The 21,413-nt window shown below is 47.1% G+C and overlaps 1 gene segment (V, D, J or C); it reads right to left on the reverse strand.

Annotated features, from left to right (window-relative positions):
* LOC101444876 (immunoglobulin heavy variable 4-59-like) overlaps positions 1–6,356 on the reverse strand; it is a 64,813-nt gene extending 58,457 nt beyond the window's left edge. Inside the window, 1 exon segment of the V gene segment in view lies at positions 6,230–6,356. Coding sequence covers positions 6,230–6,356 — 127 coding nt within the window.
* Positions 6,357–21,413: the final 15,057 nt, after the last annotated feature.

Here is a 21,413-nt window from a genome sequence, read left to right on the forward strand (position 1 = left end):
GCCAGGCTAACCCTAGCAAAGGAGCTGGGTTGGGAGCTTTAAACATTTTTGCCTACTTTACAGTCTTAGGAGCTGGCTAGGAGTGAGCTCACCCCATAGCTGTTCTAATGGGCAAGTTCCTCAGTTAAACCTGTCATAAAAGCCCATTAAAAAACTAGAGACTAATGGTCCTGTGGCTTGCTGGCAAACACCCTCAGGGACCATCATGACACCCCAAAGAATCTCTGGACCCCTCAAGCATGGCGAAGGAGCAAGGCCTCTTTGCACTGCTGAGGGTGGGATCTCAGCCCCTAAGAAATGCATTTTCAGTCTCTAAGGCATTCTAAAGCATCTCACAGACAAAGAATAAAGACAGAAGTAGTGGGAATATCAAAGCACTTTAATTTAAAAGTGTTAATTAATGATCTAAGGAAACATTACAACTTAGAAAGAGTCTGGTAAACTTCCTGCAGACTCCTCCTGCTCAATTTAGGCCATGTGTCCAGTCAGGCCTAAATGGTGGTTTCACCCACCACTCAGAAGTTCCTTGGATCTACACAGCTGGGGACTAGCCCCTGCCACCAACATGGAGGGAGCCAAAAGTTTGGACAGATTGAGTTAATGTTATTTGGGAAATCATCCAAGAACCCCCTAGCCTGTGAACCTCTTTAGAATGTCAGAACCAAAAGAGGGCACAGACAGTCCTTAAATCTCATCAGTTTCTGGTGGGGATTGGGAAGTACCATTCACTTATGTTTCTCTAGGCAGTGACTCACGAAATGAAGATGGAGAAGTGTTGGATTCCTCTAGGTTCTTTGCTATGTTGCATAAATGAATGTATGAACATGCCAGTTTAGTTAGGTCAGTAAAAACAATTTATTTGGGAAGTGGGGAAAGAATAACGCTTGCTGAGAAATGGGAGAGAAAGATGAAAATGCACGCCAATATTTTTATGGGTTTCTCTAGGCAGAGAGTTTGCACTTTGCCTTCTGTGGTTAATTTTTAAACTATCCACCTACTTGCTGATAAGGGATGGGCCCCAGCAGCTAATGGTTACCCCACCTATGCTGAGATACACATGGTGAAGCCTGTTTGGAATATCTAAGGCCAAGGCTAGGTACTGGAAAGAGAAACTGGAACCTTAATTTTAAACTCAAAGTCCCAGAGATGACTCATAGTCATGTTGTCTACCTGCCATATACTCTGCTGACCATGTTGTGGCTCAACTTCTGCTTTACCCTATACTAATCCTCCTCAAATGCATGAACAGAATCCTATTCCCAGTGCCTGGCAGCACACCATCCTAATCTCTACCCAAACTACCCTTTATTGTGGGGCACTCTTGGATGCACAATTTTCCTGTCTACAGGGACATCTCATATAGGAACCAGATGGAGGGGGACATCTGGACTCTGCAGAGGGATGTGGAGGATTTTCTGGGGTCACAGCTTGGGAAGACACCATATATCCAGGTCAACATGATTATAGGTACCCTGTAGATCAAAAGCTATGTTGACCAGTAGCTCCAAGCCCAGATCATATAGAAGGGCTTCTGATCCCTGGGGAGCAGTTTATATGACAGCATCCCCTACATACTGGTAACCTTGTGGGAGGGGGGAGGGTATTGAAGTCAAGTGACAGGGCTTAGTAATAGACTAAGTCTAAGTGCTAGGTCAAGGCAAATTGAGGGATAAAGGGCCTCAGAATCAGGTCTGGGCTGCATAAAAGGAGAAATATGACTCTGTCCATGTGCCAGCACTGGGGGTGCATATTTATAATAGAGACCCACCAGGAATAGCTAGTTGGAGGAATTAGCTGCTGCTTCCTTTCTTTCACTTTTCCTTCGCTTGTGCTATTCATATTCTTGGGTTGGCAACTGACCATGTAGTAGAAGCAATGTCCCAACCAGTTTTAGTGGAGGGCAGCAAACGTTGGACACATTAGACCCATATCTGCATTAGTCCTGTGACCCTGCTGAGGTCACTCCTGTCTGTATTCTCGAACTCCTACTCTAGTCCAGAGCCGGTTTGGTTGCAAGCTGAAAAAGATGACTCAGACCTATATCCTAAAGGAATTAGCAGGGCTGGAACACTGACTGCCTCCCTCACCCCCTGGGCTCTTTCTACCTGCTGGACAGGTATAAGACCTACATAAGGCCTAAATTCCTTTCCACACCAAATTGGGCATCACTGGCTTTCCAAGATCCTGAAATTGAAAGATAAAAGAAAGTAAATGAATTCTTCCATTGGTCTGACCACAAGGGGAGTTTGGGAACTACAAGGAGCCCAAAAAGAGCCACAACCCTCAGGCTGGTGATGTCATTCAGGGCTGGACAGGGAGTTTCCAAGCAGAGAGTTGCTGGCTTTAGCCCCTGCCATCCCACCCCATCCATCCCATTCCTCATAACTTTGACATTTGCCTCTTCCTTGGAGTCTCAGGGGCCAAAAACCTAAGGCTTTTCCTCTCCTTCAGCACCCCCACTTGACCCCCTCCCCCATTACACTGGCCAAGGCCAGGTTTAGATACTGGCTCTATTATGTCTCTGACCACCTAAGGCAAGGTACTTGATCTCTCTGATACTGTCTCATATATAAAATGACTCTGTCTCCTAATAGTTCAATAAGTCAACACTTCCCAAGGACAATGATAGCATATATATTAAACACTCCTGATGACCCAGTCCATTCTTTAATCTACAGTCTTAGCAAGTAAAAGAAGTCTGACACACTGACCCTATGTGTAGCAATTTGGCACTATGAATTCCAGAAATAGATATTGGATTATGTTTTTAAAGTCGTCTGTTCCACTGGGTGTGTTCCCACTTTATTGTATTAATTTTAGAGTTTTCACCCTAACTTGATTAAATTAAAATTAGGTCTTTGATTAGGTCATGTCAGTAGGATGTTGAGTCTCATCCCCCTTGGTAAGCAGACACTCACAGAGAAAATGGCACAGTAGAGAAGAGAGTTTGAGGTGTATTTTCTTTTCTATTTTCATGGCCTGTATTTTCTTTTTTCTTTTTTTAATTTTTAAAAAATTTTAATTGTATTTTTTTAAAGATACATAGATCACAAAAACTGTTGGGGCCACAGGAAGAGAGTGAAGCCATTCAATTGCTAATTTAGCAGCTGAAGAGACCAGAGCCCTGAACAGCTGAGAAAGCCCAGAAAGAAATGAGACCAAGGAAGAGAGACAAGCATTATGCTATCCTACAGCTTAAGAATGGAAGGAGTTGGGACAACAGAGCCTTAGTAGGAAGATGAAGGCAGAACCCTCACAGAGACCAGCAGCCATCTTTCTCCAACATGTGGCAACAGACTTTGGTGAGGGAAATAACTTACACTTTATGATGTTGTGACTATAAGCTTCTACCCCCAAATAAATAACTTTTATAAATCCCAACAGATTTCTGATACTTTACATCCGCACCAACTTCGGCTGAATAATATACTATGACACACCAATCATTTGTTAATGTAAGTTTTATTTGGCCAAATATACAACTTAAGCTAGTAAAATTTATACAATATTTATGAATTAAGTAATCATATGAAAAAAAAATTATCATCATTAGATGGCTTGACACAATACAAATATGTTGTCTTCCAGTACTGAAGGCTATCAATCTCAAGTCTGTAGGGAAGAATCATTTCCTTCCCCCTCCTACCCACTAATATTTTGCCTGAAATCCTTGGAATTCAATTCCTAACTCAGTCATTAACTGGTGCTTTACTTCAATTGGCCTGTCTGTATCAAATTCTTCCCTTCAGATAAGGAAACCAGTTATGTTGGAGTAGGGCCAACTCTAATCCAACCTGCCCATATCTTAACTAATATCTTCAAAGACCCTATTTGAAAATAAGGTCACATTCACAGGACAAGTGTTAGGGCTTGAACATGGGAATTTGGAGAAAGAATTCAACCAATAACATTGATCTAACATTATATTGACTTTTGACATTCCACTAGCACACTAGCTATCTCTATGTGTAGCTCACAGGAGCATTTATGTTCCTTAAAGTCCCTCCTAAAGGAGAATGTCTTGAGGTGCAGACTCAACTGATTATTAGGAAAAACAGGTTTAAAAGCCTGCTATGTGTGATTAGCATCTGCATGGAAATGTCTATTCTGCTAAGAATAAAGTACATGTAATATTGACTTGTGTGAATTCAGGCTTATATAATGTTGAATACATATTGGATGAAAGTCCTTTCAGATAAAGTAATATTCACAAAAGTTACTTGAGTCAAACAACATCTTTCAGAATTATAACACATGTTGATTAGACCTGGTTTGTCTGAATTCACATTTGTATATTTAGCTTCTGTCTCAAAACCCTAAAATAACCAACATAAATCACATAAAAAACAAGAAAAATGGATCATAACTTTTATTGGACAGATTAGAGTCCCAGTATTTGTGTTGCATATTTGATATATATGTATATCCATGAAGGTAGAGTCACATTTCCTATATTGCCAAAGACATTCTTGTTCCTTGACTGCAACTGGCTCCCTTACCAACTCCTTCAGCCAGGGTTATGTTACGTTTTGGCCTGGGAACAGAAAACCCTGTACTTGGAAAAGTGAGATCCCAGGAAGGGGACTGTTCTCCCAGGGTCCAGTCAGCCTCCTCCTCTCTGAGGAGCCCCAGACACAGAGAATGACCTTTATTTATAAAGATACAACCAAATGGAAATTACCACATAGCACAACAGATTGTCCTACAAGAAACAAGTTTTCTTGGCCCACATTGCCTTAAATTCAGGATCCTTCTCATCCATGAAAATTTTGTCAGTAAATCATAGGCCTCATCCATTGGGACATGAAACCCTTGTGTTCTTTCTCTTTCTGGTGGCAGCTCCCAGATGTGAGTGTCTCAGGAATCAGTCATAATCCTGTGGTTCTCCCTTTTCCCAGAATTCCTGTCCCAGGTGCAGTTACAGCAGTCAGGCCCAGGATCGGTGATGTCCTCCAAGACCCTCCCAATTCTGTTTTTCTGTCTCTGATTCTCCATCACAACCTGTTAGATTTGAATCCATAGGCCCTCAAAGAAGGGCTTGCACCAGTTGTATAGAAGATGTTATAATTGGTGACACAATACAATCAGTCTCTCAAGGTCTGAGCCTAGACCTCCAGATACGAGCCAGAACAAGTTCTCTGTGAATCCAAGCTCTGTCATTGCTGAAGTCATGGCCATGTGTTATTGAGACACACAGTGAGAAGTATCAGGTACAAACCTCCCCATGTAGTCATGGCCTGGGTTACAGGGCATACTCTGATCCACCCAGAGCAGTGCCCAAACCCAGGCTCATCTGGACATGGAAGTAGGGTATTCCTGTCATGAAATAGGGTTTCCTATTCTTGCTTAAGAGCACTTAATCCCATGGGATTGTCCACTATATCTGGTCTAAATAATGCCACAACATATCCAAGTTTCAAACTCAGAAAATACATATGGAATGCTATTATATGTATTATTTTACTTTGTAAACTTGTAAACACACATATTTAAATTAGATTTCTTCATATTGTCTTTCTGGATTAGACTGGAAGTATGAACAAAATTGCATTCAACTGATACTCTGCCAGAGTGCACTGAATTCTCTGGAATTAACTCTCTGTCCAGGCTGTAATCAGGCAAAATTTATCATTAATAATAATAATCACAAATAAAAATTGCATAATTGCTTATTCATCATAAAAACAGATTATTCCATGGCAGGATAATTCAATCTGGATTAAAAATTAAAGCCCCCCACTTTGTTTCATCACTCTGAACATGTGTCTTTCTTCTATCAGGCACTTCAGGATTCTTGGTCCCCAGGTTTAGGTTCCCCCACTCTACAGAGCCCCATGACTCAGAGGAAAGAGCAGAAAGTGCAGATAGCCCATCAAGGCCTTAGATACAGAGTTCAAGTGCCTCATCTTGTTATGCCCATCATGGATGTGGCTTCTTCACTTATTAAGGCTATACATGATTCAAACACACAGAAGCTTTTTCTGATGGGGACAGTTAGCCTGCTGGACTTGAAAAGCCACCCAGTTCTCACTGGGAGCCTCATGGTATGGGCTGAGCCTAATCTGGTATCAGGACACTTAGAGTTCTTCCTGAAGTGTCACCCCTGGGATAGGGACTCCACTGTTAATAGAGAAATGGGAAGAAGAAATATGTGACATTGTGGGTCTCCGAACATGTTTCTGCAAAGACAGACTGGCCTCTGCCTTAAGAGAGGTTTGTGCTCACTTACCTCTCATTTGTTCCAGTAGTGTTTCTTTGAACTGCAACAGTGCAGTGACCTGATGGACCCTGCGATGCTGGCATGGGCACAGACTTGGGATAGCCCAGCTCTGCAGGCTAACACCTGTACAGGACATGGTCAATGCAAAAAAATAACAGGATTGGAGGGGGATGTGGTCAGAGTCCCATCTCCTCCATATCTGGACTAAATAGATCTAAAGACCTTTCCAATGAGTAAGCTCTGGGACTCACAGGATATTTATCATGTGGACAATTGTACAAAGAGAATTGCAGGTCCTTCCAAAATGATATTTTAGGACATTGAGACATTAATATCAAACTATTAAAGACAGGAGACTAAACTAATATTATCTGTGAGGAGGCCTCATTAGACTTTTCAGAATGATAGCACAAGCCCTCTTGTGAACAAGGGATATACTCATAGGAAAGGTCAAGGATAATGCACAAGAACTGTGCCTGACTAACAATATAGTAAATCAAAAGCAACTCTGCATTCCTGGAGTGGTGGCAGAAATTAGTGCCAGCACTAAGGTCTTGAATGAGTTAGGGGACATTAGCCTTCACTCTTGAATTGCGAATTGTTCCCTAGTGTCCTTCAGTGCAAAATCTGTGTTTAATCTGACTAAATGTTTAGAGGTAGCAAAGCCTTTTTAGCTTAAAGAGGAATCTAATGTTAATTACTTCTCCGTCAGGCTGGCAGATTCAGACCTTTGGCCATTATTCACAACTATTTAGTGTGTCTGTCATGCAGATCCTGTACTAAGTGGCCCACTCTCACCCCTACACCTCATTCCTGCCTGGCTCCTTGCCCTGGCTCAACGTCAGAACTGGTTTGTTGCAAGGCACCTAGTGAAGGAGACCAGATGCTCTACAGCCTCCAGAGAGGAAATCAAGGCAGCATCCTGAGCACCCAATTCCGTGTCCACTACGTCCTCCTCCAGCTACCCCCTAATTCAGACCCCATTCCTTCTGGGCCCCCCTACAACCCCCGACAGCGCTTTGCAGGGACTTCCAGAGGCAGAAGAGCCATATTACCCGGCAGCGAGGGTGAGGCCAGAGCCTGAGGCGGGGCCTAAAGGGATTGGTACCCCCGCCCTACTCTGAGGCCTTGCGCACTCGAGCTGCCACCTCCACCTCTTAGGGCTGCCCAGCTGCGAGCTGGCGGGCTTTGTCTCCTTCCTCTCCGGACAAAACGCTCCTGCCTCCCTCCTTTCCGCTGCAGAGGCGGTGGGAATGGAGTCGGAGAGGACCCAGCTGTGACCTTATCCCGGTTTTTGGCGCAAAGGAGGCGGCGGGTGCAGGCAGCATGCGGGGTGGCAAGGAGCTAGAGACTTTGAGGATGATGCCGGGAGCGCCTCCATGATCTCGGGCCGCGCTTCCCAGCCACCACAGAGTATGTGAGCCAGCCTCCTGAGCAACCCCTGGGCTGCAACCCCGACCACCGGCCACCGTGCCTAGTGCCTGGGTTGACCAAGTGGTAGGTGCCAGATGGGAGTGCCAGCCAGGCGCCTTCCAATCCCCTCCAGCTTAGGGGCACAGTGTCGGCCTCAGCCATGCTCCCGCCTTGTAGGCTGGACTCCAGCTCCTGCATCTCTTTTTCCTTGCAGGGTCCCAGAAACTCTTCCACCAGTGTTGAGGACCCTACCCCTAGCCTGAGCCAGTCCTTCCCAGTGCCTCTCTAATAGAGGGCTAGTTTCATTTGGGGGTTCGTGATGCATTGAGCCTGGCACTGGGCTTCTGCTGTCCCTGGGGCACTAAATGTCTTAGCAACTTGTGGCATGTTTTTGCTACACAACATCCACCCTCCCTCCTCCCAGAAGATCCTTGTCCCTCAGCATCAACCACTGGGGACTGGGTCTTCTTACATACCCAGCACCTAAAAAGTGCAGGGCAGATGGTAAACACGCAACAATTATTTGAAGAATGAGGAATGTAGCCTTGATGCAGTGGGTGAGCCCAGATATGCTCACAAAGCCTCCAGGTTATACTGCAGAGTTTTGATTCCCTCTAACTAACTTAAAGACAGAAGAGTCATCTTGAGCCCACTGCTTGAGCACAGTGGCTGGTGCTGCCCAATTTGTACCCAGATCAATTTTTTAATACATATTAATAAAGCATAAATCCCTCCAAAGTTTACAATCAATGATACTTGGTACATTGTGAATTCATTAATCCAATCATTTTTAGAGCATTTTCATATTTCTTGTAATAATAAAATTAGGGGGGAAAAAAAACCTAAACAAACAAAACTCATCACCTCCCAAATTCTCTATGCTTCCCCTGCTGTGCATAGCTGCTATTCTTTTTCCTTCTAATTTATTTGCATTTATATTTTGTAAAAATGGTTATATTTGCAATATCACCCATCATATTTTTCATGAAGTTTCATTATGTTATAGTCTCATGTTACATGTATTAGCTTTCCTTCTAGTAATATAAATGTCCTTAGGATTTCCCAGTCAACCACTGTCATACTCATATAATAGCTCTGCTAGTCACAAACAGCATGATGTGCTCTTACTATTTCCATTCATTTCCATAGATTTAGAAACAAGCTTTTAACCATGCACATTAACCATTAGGTTTCAATTCTCTACCCCGATTCTTTTTTTCTGGTTACCTACTTTCTAATTAGTAATTGCAGGAGTTTACATAATATATTTAGTTCATAATAGAATAATCATACAGTACCTTTTTTGCCTGGCTTGCTTCACTCAACATTATATTCTCTTGGTTCATCCATGTTCTTACAACCTTCACAACTTCATTTCTTCTTACTGTTCATCCTGTGTATACACCATAGTTTATTTATCCATTCATCAGTTGAGGGACACCTAGATTGTTTCCAACTTTTGATAGTTGTGATCAAAGCTGCTTTGAATATTGATGTACAGATGTGTAGTCATGCCACCTCTCTAAGTTCTTCAGGGTGTATACCCAGTAATGGTATGGCCATGTTACATGCCAAGTCTGTATTCAAATCGCACAGAAACTGCCAAACAGTTCTCTGCAGTGGCTGTACCATTCTGCTGTGGGTAAGCTTTCCTCTCTTTCCACATCCTTTTACATTTACAGTTTTAAGATTTGTTAATAACAGCCAGGATAATAGGTGTGAAATAGTATTGCATTGTAGTTCTTATTTTCACTTCAACAAATTAGGTTAGAAAAGAAAGAACAGGCAGCCAAATAGGAAAGGAAGAAGTAAAACTTTCACTATTTCTTGAGGACATGATCTTATATCTAGAAAATCATGAAAAATCCACAACAAAGCTATTAAAATTAATAGATAAGCTCAACAAAGTGTTGGGATACAGGATTAATATGGCTGGAAAAATACCTTCCAGGGTTTAGGACACCAGGCTAAGTCTGGACACCACCCAGAAGAGAGAGGGATACAGGAGGGTAATCTTGATGACAGAACTATGAGTTGAAACCTGTGGCTGCTGCTGCCAGCACCCACACACACTAAATATACTTTAGAATTCTTGGGCCTCTGGGCCTGGGGCTACAAAGGGGCTCCAGGAATCCACCACGCCAGGAAAGGGGAGAGGGAAGGACACAGCATGAGGCTGACTCAGCTTCTGACCCACAAATTTGGACTTCTGTGTACTACCAGCCCTTTCAGGCTGGGTGACCACAATGTGACTTGCCATGGGAACTGGCACAGGCCTGGAGAACTCCAATCCTTTCAATCTCCTTCTCTCCTAGCTGCAACTGGTTGTTGAGGACATGTCTCCCCAGGAAAGAGGAAAAAGAGACACAGCCTGAGACTGATTCAGCTTCTGACCCACAAATTTGGACTACTGTGTATCAACAGCACATCTGGGCTGGGTGGGGTACAATATTGTTTGCCTTGGGAGCCAGCAAGGGGCTAAAGGTATATTACCTTCCCAATTTTCTTCTCTCCTAAACAGGACTGATTGTTGAGGGATCATTTGGTAGCAAAGCTGGAGAATTATCACTGAGAAAGTTTGAATTACATGACTCTAGGTCTCCAGACCGGAAGCTCAATTGTATAGATCTGCTCTGTGTAGCAAGAAATACCCTCTGACCCTGCATTGAACTGAGAACTGCCAAAGAGTGCCAGCTGCTGGAACACAAAGAAAGTGTATGTCAGAAAATTAAAAATAAGTATTTCTCCCCTATATAGGTTCCCTCGCCAAAGCCCTAGGAAGTGGGTCTGCAACCAATTTCTGGGTCCGTTGACCAGTTTTGAGCAACTAGCAGGGAAAACCTTAATAACCCAGGTGAAGCCAAAGATCAAAATGCAGTGGTAACACATAGTCTCCTGCAAATCTCTACAAAAGAGAAAGAAACTGAGCATCTTAAACTCCATCTTAATCAGATATCTAGACATCAGCAACAAATTACAAATCATACTAAGGAAATGGAAGACATGGCCCAAGAAAAGGAATATATCAAAGCCCCAGAAGAGACACAGGATTAGGGAGAACTAATTAGTAAGATGCTCACAAATTTCCAAAATCAAATTGATGCACTGAAATGCAATATAGCTAAAGAGATAAATGACATCAGAAGATACTGAGTGTGTGAAAAGAATTTGAAATCATGAACAGAAAAGTAACAGAGCAAATGGGAATGAACAGTACAATAGTTGAGATTAACAACATACTAGAGGTATACAACAGCAGACTCAAAATTATAGAAGAAAGAATAAGTGATATAGAAGGCTGAACAGCTGAAATTGAAGAGAGAAAAGAATGGAAAATATTAAGGAGGTATCAGAGAGTTGAATGACAACATGAAATGAAACAACATACATGTCATGGGCATTCCAGAAGGAAAAGAGAAAGGAAAGAGGTAGAAAGAGTATTTGAGTAAATACTAGCTGAAAATTTCCCAACTCTCAAGAAAGAAATGAACTCACATATCCAACAAGCACATCATATCACAAAAACAATAAATCCAAACACACCTACTCCAAGACACATTATACTCAGAATGTCAATTGTCAAAGATAAAGAGAATATTCTCTGAGCAGCAAGGGAGAAGCAAACCATCACATATAAAGGATGCCCAGTAAGACTTAGAGTAGATATCTCTTCAGAAACCTTGGAAACAAGAAGGCAGTGGTATGATACAATTAGGATACTTAAAGTGAAAAACTGCTAGCCAAGAATTCTTTATCCATGAAAATTGTCTTTTGACTATAACAACATGGATAAAAACACATGAGACATCCATATGCTGCTTACAAGAAACTCACTTTGACCCAGGGATACAAACAAGCTGAAAGTGAAAGGTTGGAAAAAGATACTCCATTCAAATAGTAACCAAAAGAGCAGGGCTGTTATACAATTATCAGACAAAACAGAATTTAAATGCCAAAAACTTGCAAGAGATACAGAAGGCAACTATATATTAATAAAAGGTATAGTCCACCAGGAAGATATAACAGACATAAACAACCCTGCAGTTAGCCAGGGTGCCACAAGTTATATGAGAAAAACTCTAGAAAAACTGAAAGGAGAAAGAGACATCTCTACAATGATCATTGAGGACATTAACACCCCACTAACATCATTAGATAAAACAACTAGAGAGAAGATCAACAAGGAAACATACAAATTGAACAATATGATAAATGAATCAGACCTAACAGACATATACAGAATTCTGCATCCAAACTCAGTGAGTTATACATTCTTCATAAGTGCCCATGGATCTTTCTCCAAGATATACCACATGATAGGGTACAAGGAAGCTCTCATTAAACATAAAAACATTGAAATTATACAAAGCACCTTCTCGGATCATAATGTTATGAAACTGGAAATCAATAATAGAAAGGAAGAAAGTAAATTCACAAATGTGTGAAGGCTAAAAAAACCCACTCCTAAATAGTCAGTGGATCACAAAAGAAATTGCATGTGAAATCAATTAATATAGTGAGACAAATGAAAATGAGAACATACTTTATCAAAACATATGGAATACAGAGAAGGCAGTCTAGAGAGGGAAATTTATAGCACTAAGCACCTACATTAAAAAAGAAGAAAGAGCTAAACTCAAAGATTTAACTAAATAACTAGAGAAGCTAGAAAAATAGCAGCACAGCAATACCAAAGTAAGCAGAATGAAAGAAATAATAATGATTAGAGCAGAAATAAATGAAATTGAGAAAATAAAATAACGATAGAGAAATTCAAGAAAACAAATATCTGGTTCTTTGAGAAGATAAATAAATTTGGCAAACCCTGGCTAAACAAAGAAAAAAGAGAGAAGATACAAATAAAACCAATCAGAAATGAAAGGGGTGAAGTTAGGAATGACCCCACAGAAATAAAAGGGATCATAAGTGATTATTGTGAGGAATGCTATGCCAGTAAACAAGAGAACCTAAATGAGATAAACAAATACCTAGAAATACACAAACTACCTACACTGACCCTTCAAAAAATACAAGACCTTAACAAACTAATTACATTTAAAGAGACTGAATCCATCATCAAAAATCTCTCAGCAAAGAAAAGACCAGGATCATATGGCTTTATAGGTGAATTCTACCAAGCATTTTGAAAAGAATTAATACCAATCCTATTTAAATTCTTCAAAAATTGATGAGGAGGGAAAATTACCTAAAACATTTTATAAAGTCAACATTACCCTAATACCAAAACCAGAAAATGATACTACAAGAAAAGAAAATTACAGACCAACCATTCTAAAGATCATAGGTGCAAAAATTCTCAAGAAAATAGTTGCAAATTGAATCCAACAGCATATCAAAAGACATATACATCAGGAACAAGTGGGATTTATTCCAGTTATGCAAAGATGATTCAACATAAGAAAATCAAAATAACACAAGGAAAATATTACATGATCATCTCAATTGACAAAGAAAATGCATTTGACAAATCCAGCATCATTTTTTGAAAAAAAAAAATTGAAAAGATAATAGAAGGAAAATTCCTCATTATGATAAAAAGGCATATATGAAAATCCCACAGCCAAAATTGTACTAAATAGGGCAAGTTTGAAAGTTTTCCCTCTAAGATCCAGAACAAGACAAGAATGCACACTGTCACTGTTGTTACAGGAGTATTGCATTAGTAGTTCTAGCTAGTGCAACTAGACAAGAAAAAATAAAGCCATTCAAATAGGCAAAGAGAAAGTAAAGCTCTCACTGTTAGTGGGTGCCATGAGCCTGGACTTAGAAAATTCTGAAGAATCCACAACAGAGCTACTTGAGCTAATAGAGGAGTTCAGCAAAGTGGCAGGATACAAGATTAATATGCAAATTTAGTCATGTTTTTTGTATATTAGTACACAACAATTTGAAGAGAAAGTCAGAGGGGAAATTCTATTTACAAAAGCAAAAAAAAAGACTCAAATACCTAAGAACCAACTCAACCAAAAGGGTACAAGACCTATATACAGAAAACTACAAAACAATGCTTAATGAAATAAGACAAGATTGTCTCTTCAAAAATTGGTACTGGGAGAAATGTATATCTATTACCAAAAGAATGAAAAAGGACTGCTATCTCACTCTGTGTACAAGAATCAACTAAAAAAGAACCAAAGACTTAAATATAAAAGCCAGGACTATAAAACTAATAGAAGAAAATGTAGAGAAACAACTTAAAGAGTTTTGGTACATGGTGGTGAGGTGAGGCAGGCTGAAGTCTGGCTGGCAAGCATAGCTGCGCCCAGTGGGGGATATGCGCAGCCCACCACTCGGGTGTAGGGCGGCTGGAACGGGTGAACTGCCCTCAGCCATGGAACGGGCGCACTGCCCTCGACCCCGCCCAGGCAACCGACACCGGCTTGCTGATAGCCAGCAGGAGCTGCCTACACTCACATCCCCCCTCCCGCACTGTCAAGCCACAGCACAAGCCGCACCATAAAAGGCAAGGAACTAGTCCCTACCAATCACTCCCAGCCCCGTTCCCCTTTCCCGCCGGTGCCGCCCCTTCACCAACCTAGAATCTGCCTCTTCCCCCCACCAACTGCTCACCACCACCAATCCAATCCCCCTTTGGCCACAGCCAATCAGTCCCCTGCTCACTCCCCCGTAACCCTATATAAACACATGTACTTCCCTTAATAAATTAGACCTGGGTGCTCACCTCATCTCCGTGGTGGTTTCTCCGCCACTCGCCCTCCACGCCTGTGAGCCCCCGCAGGAGCCTAGGCCTCTCCTGCCCCATTGTCCACTGGACAGGATGTACCGACCGCGACTGGCGCCCCACGTGGGGCACTGCCCGCTGTGAACGGGTAAGGCCCTACTCCGCCTCGCTCCATAACTTGCCGGCCCCTCCCTGCCCATGAACCCTGCTCTTCTTTCCCTTTTCCCCGTCTTTCTCCTTCTCCCGATCATCCTCCTTGCCGTCCTCGCCATATTACACCACTACTGCCCCTCACTTTCTCGCTCGACCTCTTCGACCGCTCCGACCGCCGTCTTTCTCTGCCTCCTTACCTCCCTTCTCATTGCCTTTGTCATTGCCATTTTCCTTTACCGCTGAGTAGGGTGCCTCCTGCTCGCCGCCCTGTCCGAGACCCCCGGTAGCCGCTGGTACCCAATCGCCGCGCTCGCTAGGTAGGGCCCCAACCCTTCCGGCTCCCTAGGCCTAAAATGGGCGGTAGGCTGTCATCTCGCCAAGCGCCCCAAGTCTGTGCCCTTGCCGGACTCTTAGACACCCACAAGTGCAAAGTTTCAGTTCGCCGACTGCAAGTTTATTGGGACCTTCTCCTTCCTTTTAACCCTTGGCTCACAACTTGCCACCTTTGGGACCCCAGTACTTATGAACGCCTTATCGACCGGGTCACCAATGCCATAGAGCACTAAGGGAAGCGTTTTCCCCCAGCCTTGTGCCTACGCTGATTACCATCCACTCCTGCCTCCAGGGCTCTCGCCCCCCCACGTCGCAGGTTCTGTCCTCTCAGTTGCGCGATAAGGAGGGAAAGGCATCTCCCTCTTGCCCCGGGTCTGACTCCGACTCGGACCAGGACTCCGACATGGAGTCTCTTGTCGAGCAGCTTAACAACGCGCTCGACCTAGACCTGCCCAAGCAAAGCAACCTTAAGCCCCGCCAAGATGGCGAACTTCCTCCTTCTTCCCCGCCAGAAAGGAGGAAGTTGTTTGAGGAGGAACCAGACCCGCCCCATAGGGTGGTGACCTCCCTCTACCCACCCCTCCCTGTCGAGGGCGGAAGAGCAGGCTGGCCCTCTGATGCTACCAACGCGCATGCGTCAGGTCGGCCATTTTATGAGCCCAAGCAGCCATTTTGTGATGCCTTCGGTGCGTGCGCGCCTGGTCAGCCATCTTGTGAGTCTGAGCAGCCATTTTGTGCCCCGGCTGGCCCTGCGCCCGTATCCGCTTGGGCGCCCCCCCCGCAGACCCTTGGGCTGGTCCTCCGCCCAATCCCTGGGTGCCAATGACGGCTCTCCCTCAGCGCCCCGCTACCATGAGCACCAGCCCTTTCACTCCCGCCCCAGCACAGGCGCCCCCGCCGGCCGGTGGCGCTCCCCCGAGCACCCTACCCCCTCCCGTCTCCTTCTTCCCCATGAATGTCACTCCCTCCCTGCAGTGCCCACTCCCCTGGTATCCCCATGACCCGGAGGACATTAGACGCCTTAGAAAGGCAGTCAAGGAAGACGGGTTGGGGAGCCCATATGCCATGCAGATGTTGGAAGAGATTTCCACAAACCTCTGCATCCCTTATGACTGGACCTCCTTGGCTCAGGGTATCCTCACCCCCGGCCAGTTTGTAGATTGGAGAGCCCACTTTCATGCTGAGGCAGAAAAATAAATTGCAACCAACGCCACAACCGGCGTACAGATCCCGGCAGATGCCTTCACCTGCTCTGGCCAATTCGGCAACCATGTAGTCTACCAGCGTGCCCTGGCCGGCTTCTGGCTTCAGCTGCGCGATATTGCCCTCCGAGCATTTTGCTCATGTTCCGCCATTAAAGCTGACAATTTCACCAAGCTCACACAAGGCAAGGACGAGGACTTCTCCGCCTTCATCTCCCGCGTCCTCCAAGCCTGTGAGCGCAAAGTCGCAGACCCTCAAGCCCAGACAGCCCTTGCCCGAGAGCTCATCTTGCAAGGCGCCAACCCCATCTGTTAAGCAGGCCATTGTTCCCGTCAGAGAGAAGGCAATTCATGACTGGGTTCTAGCCTGCAGTGGCCTAGATATGCATACTGCCGCGCTCACACAGGTCTTTTCGGCCGCCATGGCGCTGAATGCAGGCTGCTTTAAATGCGGCAATACTGGGCACTTTGCCAGAGAGTGCCCTGAGGCGCCCAGGCTGCCTGCTCCCGCGGCCACTCCCCCCCCCCCCCCCCCGCCACTTCCACCTCAGCGGCCACCCCGCCAGGGGCCTCCCACACCATGCCCCCATTGCGGCAAGGGTTATCACTGGGCCCGAGACTGCCGCTCTAACAGCGCGCCGCAGCCTTTAAACTCCACCAGGGGCAGGCCTCAGCCCCGCGCCCAAGAGGCACGCCCCCAGCTGATGCCCGACCCCAAACCATAATATGGACCGTGCCCATCTCCCTCGAGAAGCCCCTCCGAAGCTTTAAAATTAACAACCGCTGGTACCAAGGCACGCTCGATTCCAGGGCTGAGGTATCCTGTTTCCCTGCCCACTATGCCACCCAATGGGCAGTCCAAGACAGGCCTTCGGTGGTCGGGGCCACTGGTACATCCTCCTCTCTCCAAGTCTCTCTCCCTATAGAACGGGAAGATTCCGAGGGATGCCGTGGTACCTTTAAACCACTATTCCTGACCACCATTGACCAAATACTATGGGGCCGAGATGTCCTAGAGGCCTGCGGAGCTGTCATCACCATGCAGCCCCCCCAATAGCTTGCGCCACTGCTCGTTTAACACCTCCTGCACCCACTCCTCTGCAATGGGATACTGAGGAGCCTATCTGGGTGGAGCAGTGGCCTTTACCTTCCCATAAGCTTGCCGCCCTCAGAGCGCTCGTAAGTGAGCAACTCAAGGCTGGTCACATTGAACCTTCCACAAGTCCGTACAACTCGCCAGTTTTTGTTATTCAGAAAAAATCCACTGGCAAGTACTGGCTCCTCCATGACCTCCGCGAAATTAACAAGCATATCTTGCCTATGGGGTCGCCCCAACCTGGCCTCCCACACCCTGTAGCCGTTCCGTGCCATTTCCACATGGCCACCATTGACATTAAGGACTGCTTTTTCTCTATCCCACTCCATCCGCAGGACTGCCAGCGCTTCGCCTTCACGGTACCCCTCCCTAACCACTCAGGTGCCTCTGATAGATACCAGTGGAGGGTACTCCCTCAAGGCATGCGCAACAGCCCTGCCATTTGTCAGCGCTATGTTGATTGCGCTGTCGCGCCACTATGGCCTTGGGCGCGCATTATTCACTATATGGATGATATCCTTGTAGCATGCGAGGAGGCAGAGAAGCTCCAAATAGTTCTCGGCATGCTGCGAACTAACCTTGCTGACATAGGTCTTACCATCCAGCCCAAAAAGGTCCGGGTTGAACCGCCATTCACATTTCTGGGCTTCCAAATTGACAGGTACGTCACACCAGCAGTTCCGCAGCTCGCTGTCCCAGAGCGCCTCTCCCTCACTGAACTGCAACAACTCTGTGGTAATATTAATTGGGTTCGCTCCGCTCTGCCTATCACCACAGCCCAGCTCCAGCCACTCTTTGCCCTTTTGCAATCAGACTTGGGCCCAGCCTCTGCCCTAACACGGTGTATCAGGCTCACCCCAGAGGCCAGGGCCGCAATTCAGGCCGTTAACAAGGCATTAGACAAGTGCTGCCTGCACAGGTTCGACCCCAGCCTGCCTTTGCTGGCTCTGATCCTGCCCACTCGAGGTACACCCACTGGAGTCCTCTGGCAGACTGGCCCCCTGCTCTGGATCCATCCAGCCAAGAGCAGGCTGCGTAAGATCTGCCCTGCTGTCAGGTTATAGATCAGCTTAGCCTCGGACTTAATCACCCTAGCTATCCATACCTTTGAGGTCAAACCTGCCACCATCATCTGGCCGCTAGACGCCAAGCAAACCGACCTCCTCATACGAGACAATGAAGACATGCAGGTCCTACTAGAAGGGTTCTCGGGTAACTTTGACAATCACTACCCCAGCCATAAGTTACTTCAAGGAATCACCAAGCTCCCCTTTCAGAGCCCCTTCCACCCCTTCCCTACTTCCAATCCTATCCCGTTTGTCACCACTGTGTTCACAGACGCTTCCACCACCAAATTTGCCATGGTTGTTTACCAACCTGCCGTGTTAGAGCCCAAGGTTTTCACCCACATCAACCCGCATTCTGTGCAGGTGGGAGAATTACTGGCTGTATGCCTTGCCCTGCATACCTTCCAGGCTCAGCCAGTCAACATCTTCACTGACAGTCTTTATACCCTCCAAGTCTGTCGGGTCCTAGCACTCTCCACCTTCTTCCCAGGCTCTACGCCTGCAGCCACCCCTCGGGCTGAAGTGTGGTTTGCTGGCCTGGCAGGGGAGCAGCCGCGGTAGGCCTATTCCACTGCCCCCATAATAGGGTGGCTGGTCGGACTCACCGCCACCCTTGAAGGGAGCTCAGCATGGGTGCAGAGTGCCCTCAGGTCTCCCCTTCTCGGCAGCCATGCTTCCGCGGCCGCCCCTCCTCCCAGATAGCGCCACATGATGCCTTCTTTCTCCCTGCACAGGCGCAGGGCAGAAAAATACAGTCTGCCCTTTTCCCTCCCCCCGACAGCAGCAACAGCCAGGTGTGGGTGGGAAACTCAAGTCTGCCCTCCACCCCAGCAACAGCAGCCACCAATCCCTAAACCCTGCCCCTTCCCCCAGCAACAGCAACAGCCAATCCCTAACCACCACCCCTCCCCCTTCCAGTACCTCCCACTGACCTTTCTCTGGCAACCAATCAGAACAGGGCATGGCTTCGACCAATCAGCCTTCCCCAGCCCCTATAAAACTGTTGCCTCTCCGTCAATAAAGTTGGACTTGCGTATTTACCTTGTCTCCGCGGTAGTTCTTCTGCCGTGCGCCCTCCAGTCCTGAGAGCCCCTGACAAGGGCCTGGCCTCCCTTGTCCCCAGTTCGTCGCCTGCTTCTCCAGGTGACCCCTTCGTCGCCGGCTTTGCCGGGCGACCCCATCAGCCAAACCGCGCAACCCCTGTGAGACCGACCCCTCGTCTGCTGCTGGACCAACCGCTCGTCCCAAGTGGGACCGACCCCTCATCCCAAGTGGGAACGACCCCTCGTCCAGAGCTGGACCGACCCCTCGTCCGCAGCCAGACCCCACCTCTACTGACCGAGCAAGCCGCCGCAGCTGGCGCCCAACGTGGGGCAGGGCAACCCCACCACAGCCTCACTCGGCTCCCCCCCTCTTCTCTTCTCACCGTGGGGCTTCTCTCGTGCAACATTGCTGCTACCTGAGCCTTGGCTACCTCATATGATCCACGGCGGTCTGGGAGAATCACTGGATGGCTTTCTCCTTCCATGTCAGGGGCTTATACCGACCTGCTATGATTAAGAGGAGCCTTGGATTTCTCGGGAGCGTGCGCTTGCACGTCTGAAGTAACCCTACCATAGCCCTATGCTCTCCTCTCTTCTCACCCCTATCTTTTCGCTCTGCATTGCTGCTCCTGAACCTTGGTGACCTCATACGATCCACGGTGGTCTGGGAGAATCGCTGGATGGCTTTCTCCTTCCATGTCGGGGGCTTATACCGACCCGCTATGATTAAGAGGCACCAATAAAACTCTCAGGAGCACGTGCCTGAGCACCTCCACCCCTGCCTTCACCTCTGCCTCCTCCCCTCCGTGCTTGCTCCCCTTTGCCTTGCTCCACTGCTCGTCGTTCTGCCCTCCCCTCGTTGGGGCCTTCTCTTGGCCCGTGACCACCATCGGAGCCCCACCGGCTCCGACCCCTCGTCTCACCGCGCACCTCGGCTCCCATCACCGCGCTCTCAAGGTAAGGGCCCCTTTTCTTATTGGCTCCAAAAGGCCATTAGCAATGGGTAACATCCTATCTGCTAAGCAAGCCCCACAAGTTCGGGCCCTCGCCGGTCTCCTAGACACTCACCGGTGTAAGATCTCTTTGAAACAGCCCCAAGTCTTCTGTAACCGTGGTCCCCCATGCCGCCATCGCTGTCAAGCAGCTCCAGCCCCACTGAATGGCCCGCAACCCGCTTTCCCCAACCCGCAGCCTGCTTTCTAGCATCTAGTAGCGTTCTAGCATCTAATAACGTTTCTGCTTTTGCCTCCCCATACTTCTGTGGAGCTTCCTCCTGTCTCGACCTCACTCCTCTTCTCAGCCATCCAAAGCATCCTTTCTTGTCCCCCACCCCCCTCCTTTTTTGTTTGAACTCCCACTGTGTTGCAGATTGGGCCGCCCCATGTCGGCCCGCCCCGTTAACATTGGCCTCTCTCGCGCCCGTGGAGACCTTGGCCTTCTTGTCCTCGCCTACGTCTCCACCACTCCCGACGCTGCCGCCACCACCGTCGCTGGTGCCCTGACGCGACTTGTCCTCACCGCTGCGATCCTCCAGACCATCACACAGTCTGCCTCTACCGCTCTTCGCTGCCACGAAGAGATCAACTACCTGTAACGTGCTGTCATTCGGGACTTTTAACAGCAGATAGACCTTATAGCCGCCGAGATCAACAAGAATTGGACATTGGCCACCCTTGCTTGCAACGGCAAGATACCACTCCCCAAATTGTACATTTATATCCCCGTCATACTCACCTCCCTCTTCAGCCCCGCTTCCCTCATTGCTTACTGCCTCTTGGGCCTCAGCTACTTGTTGCTGCTGCCATCCTGGCCCTTATTTGAAAAGAAGGGGGAAATGCGGCCACCCCTCAGGCTGAAGTGTGGTTTGCTGGCCTGGCAGGGGAGCAGCCGCGGTAGGCCTATTCCGCTGCCCCCATAATAGGGTGGCTGGTCGGACTCACCGCCACCCCTGAAGGGAGCTCGGCATGGGTGCAGAGTGCCCTCAGGTCTCCCCTTCTCGGCAGCCATGCTCCCGCGGCCGCCCCTCCTCCCAGATAGCGCCACATGATGCCTTCTTTCTCCCTGCACAGGCGCAGGGCGGAAAAATCCAGTCTGCCCTTTTCCCTCCCCCCGACAGCAGCAACAGCCAGGCATGGGCGGGAAACTCAAGTCTGCCCTCCACCCCAGCAACAGCAGCCACCAAT

The sequence above is a fragment of the Dasypus novemcinctus genome, chromosome 19 (assembly GCF_030445035.2).
Source record: "Dasypus novemcinctus isolate mDasNov1 chromosome 19, mDasNov1.1.hap2, whole genome shotgun sequence".
In the NCBI taxonomy this organism is placed as follows: Eukaryota; Metazoa; Chordata; class Mammalia; order Cingulata; family Dasypodidae; genus Dasypus; species Dasypus novemcinctus.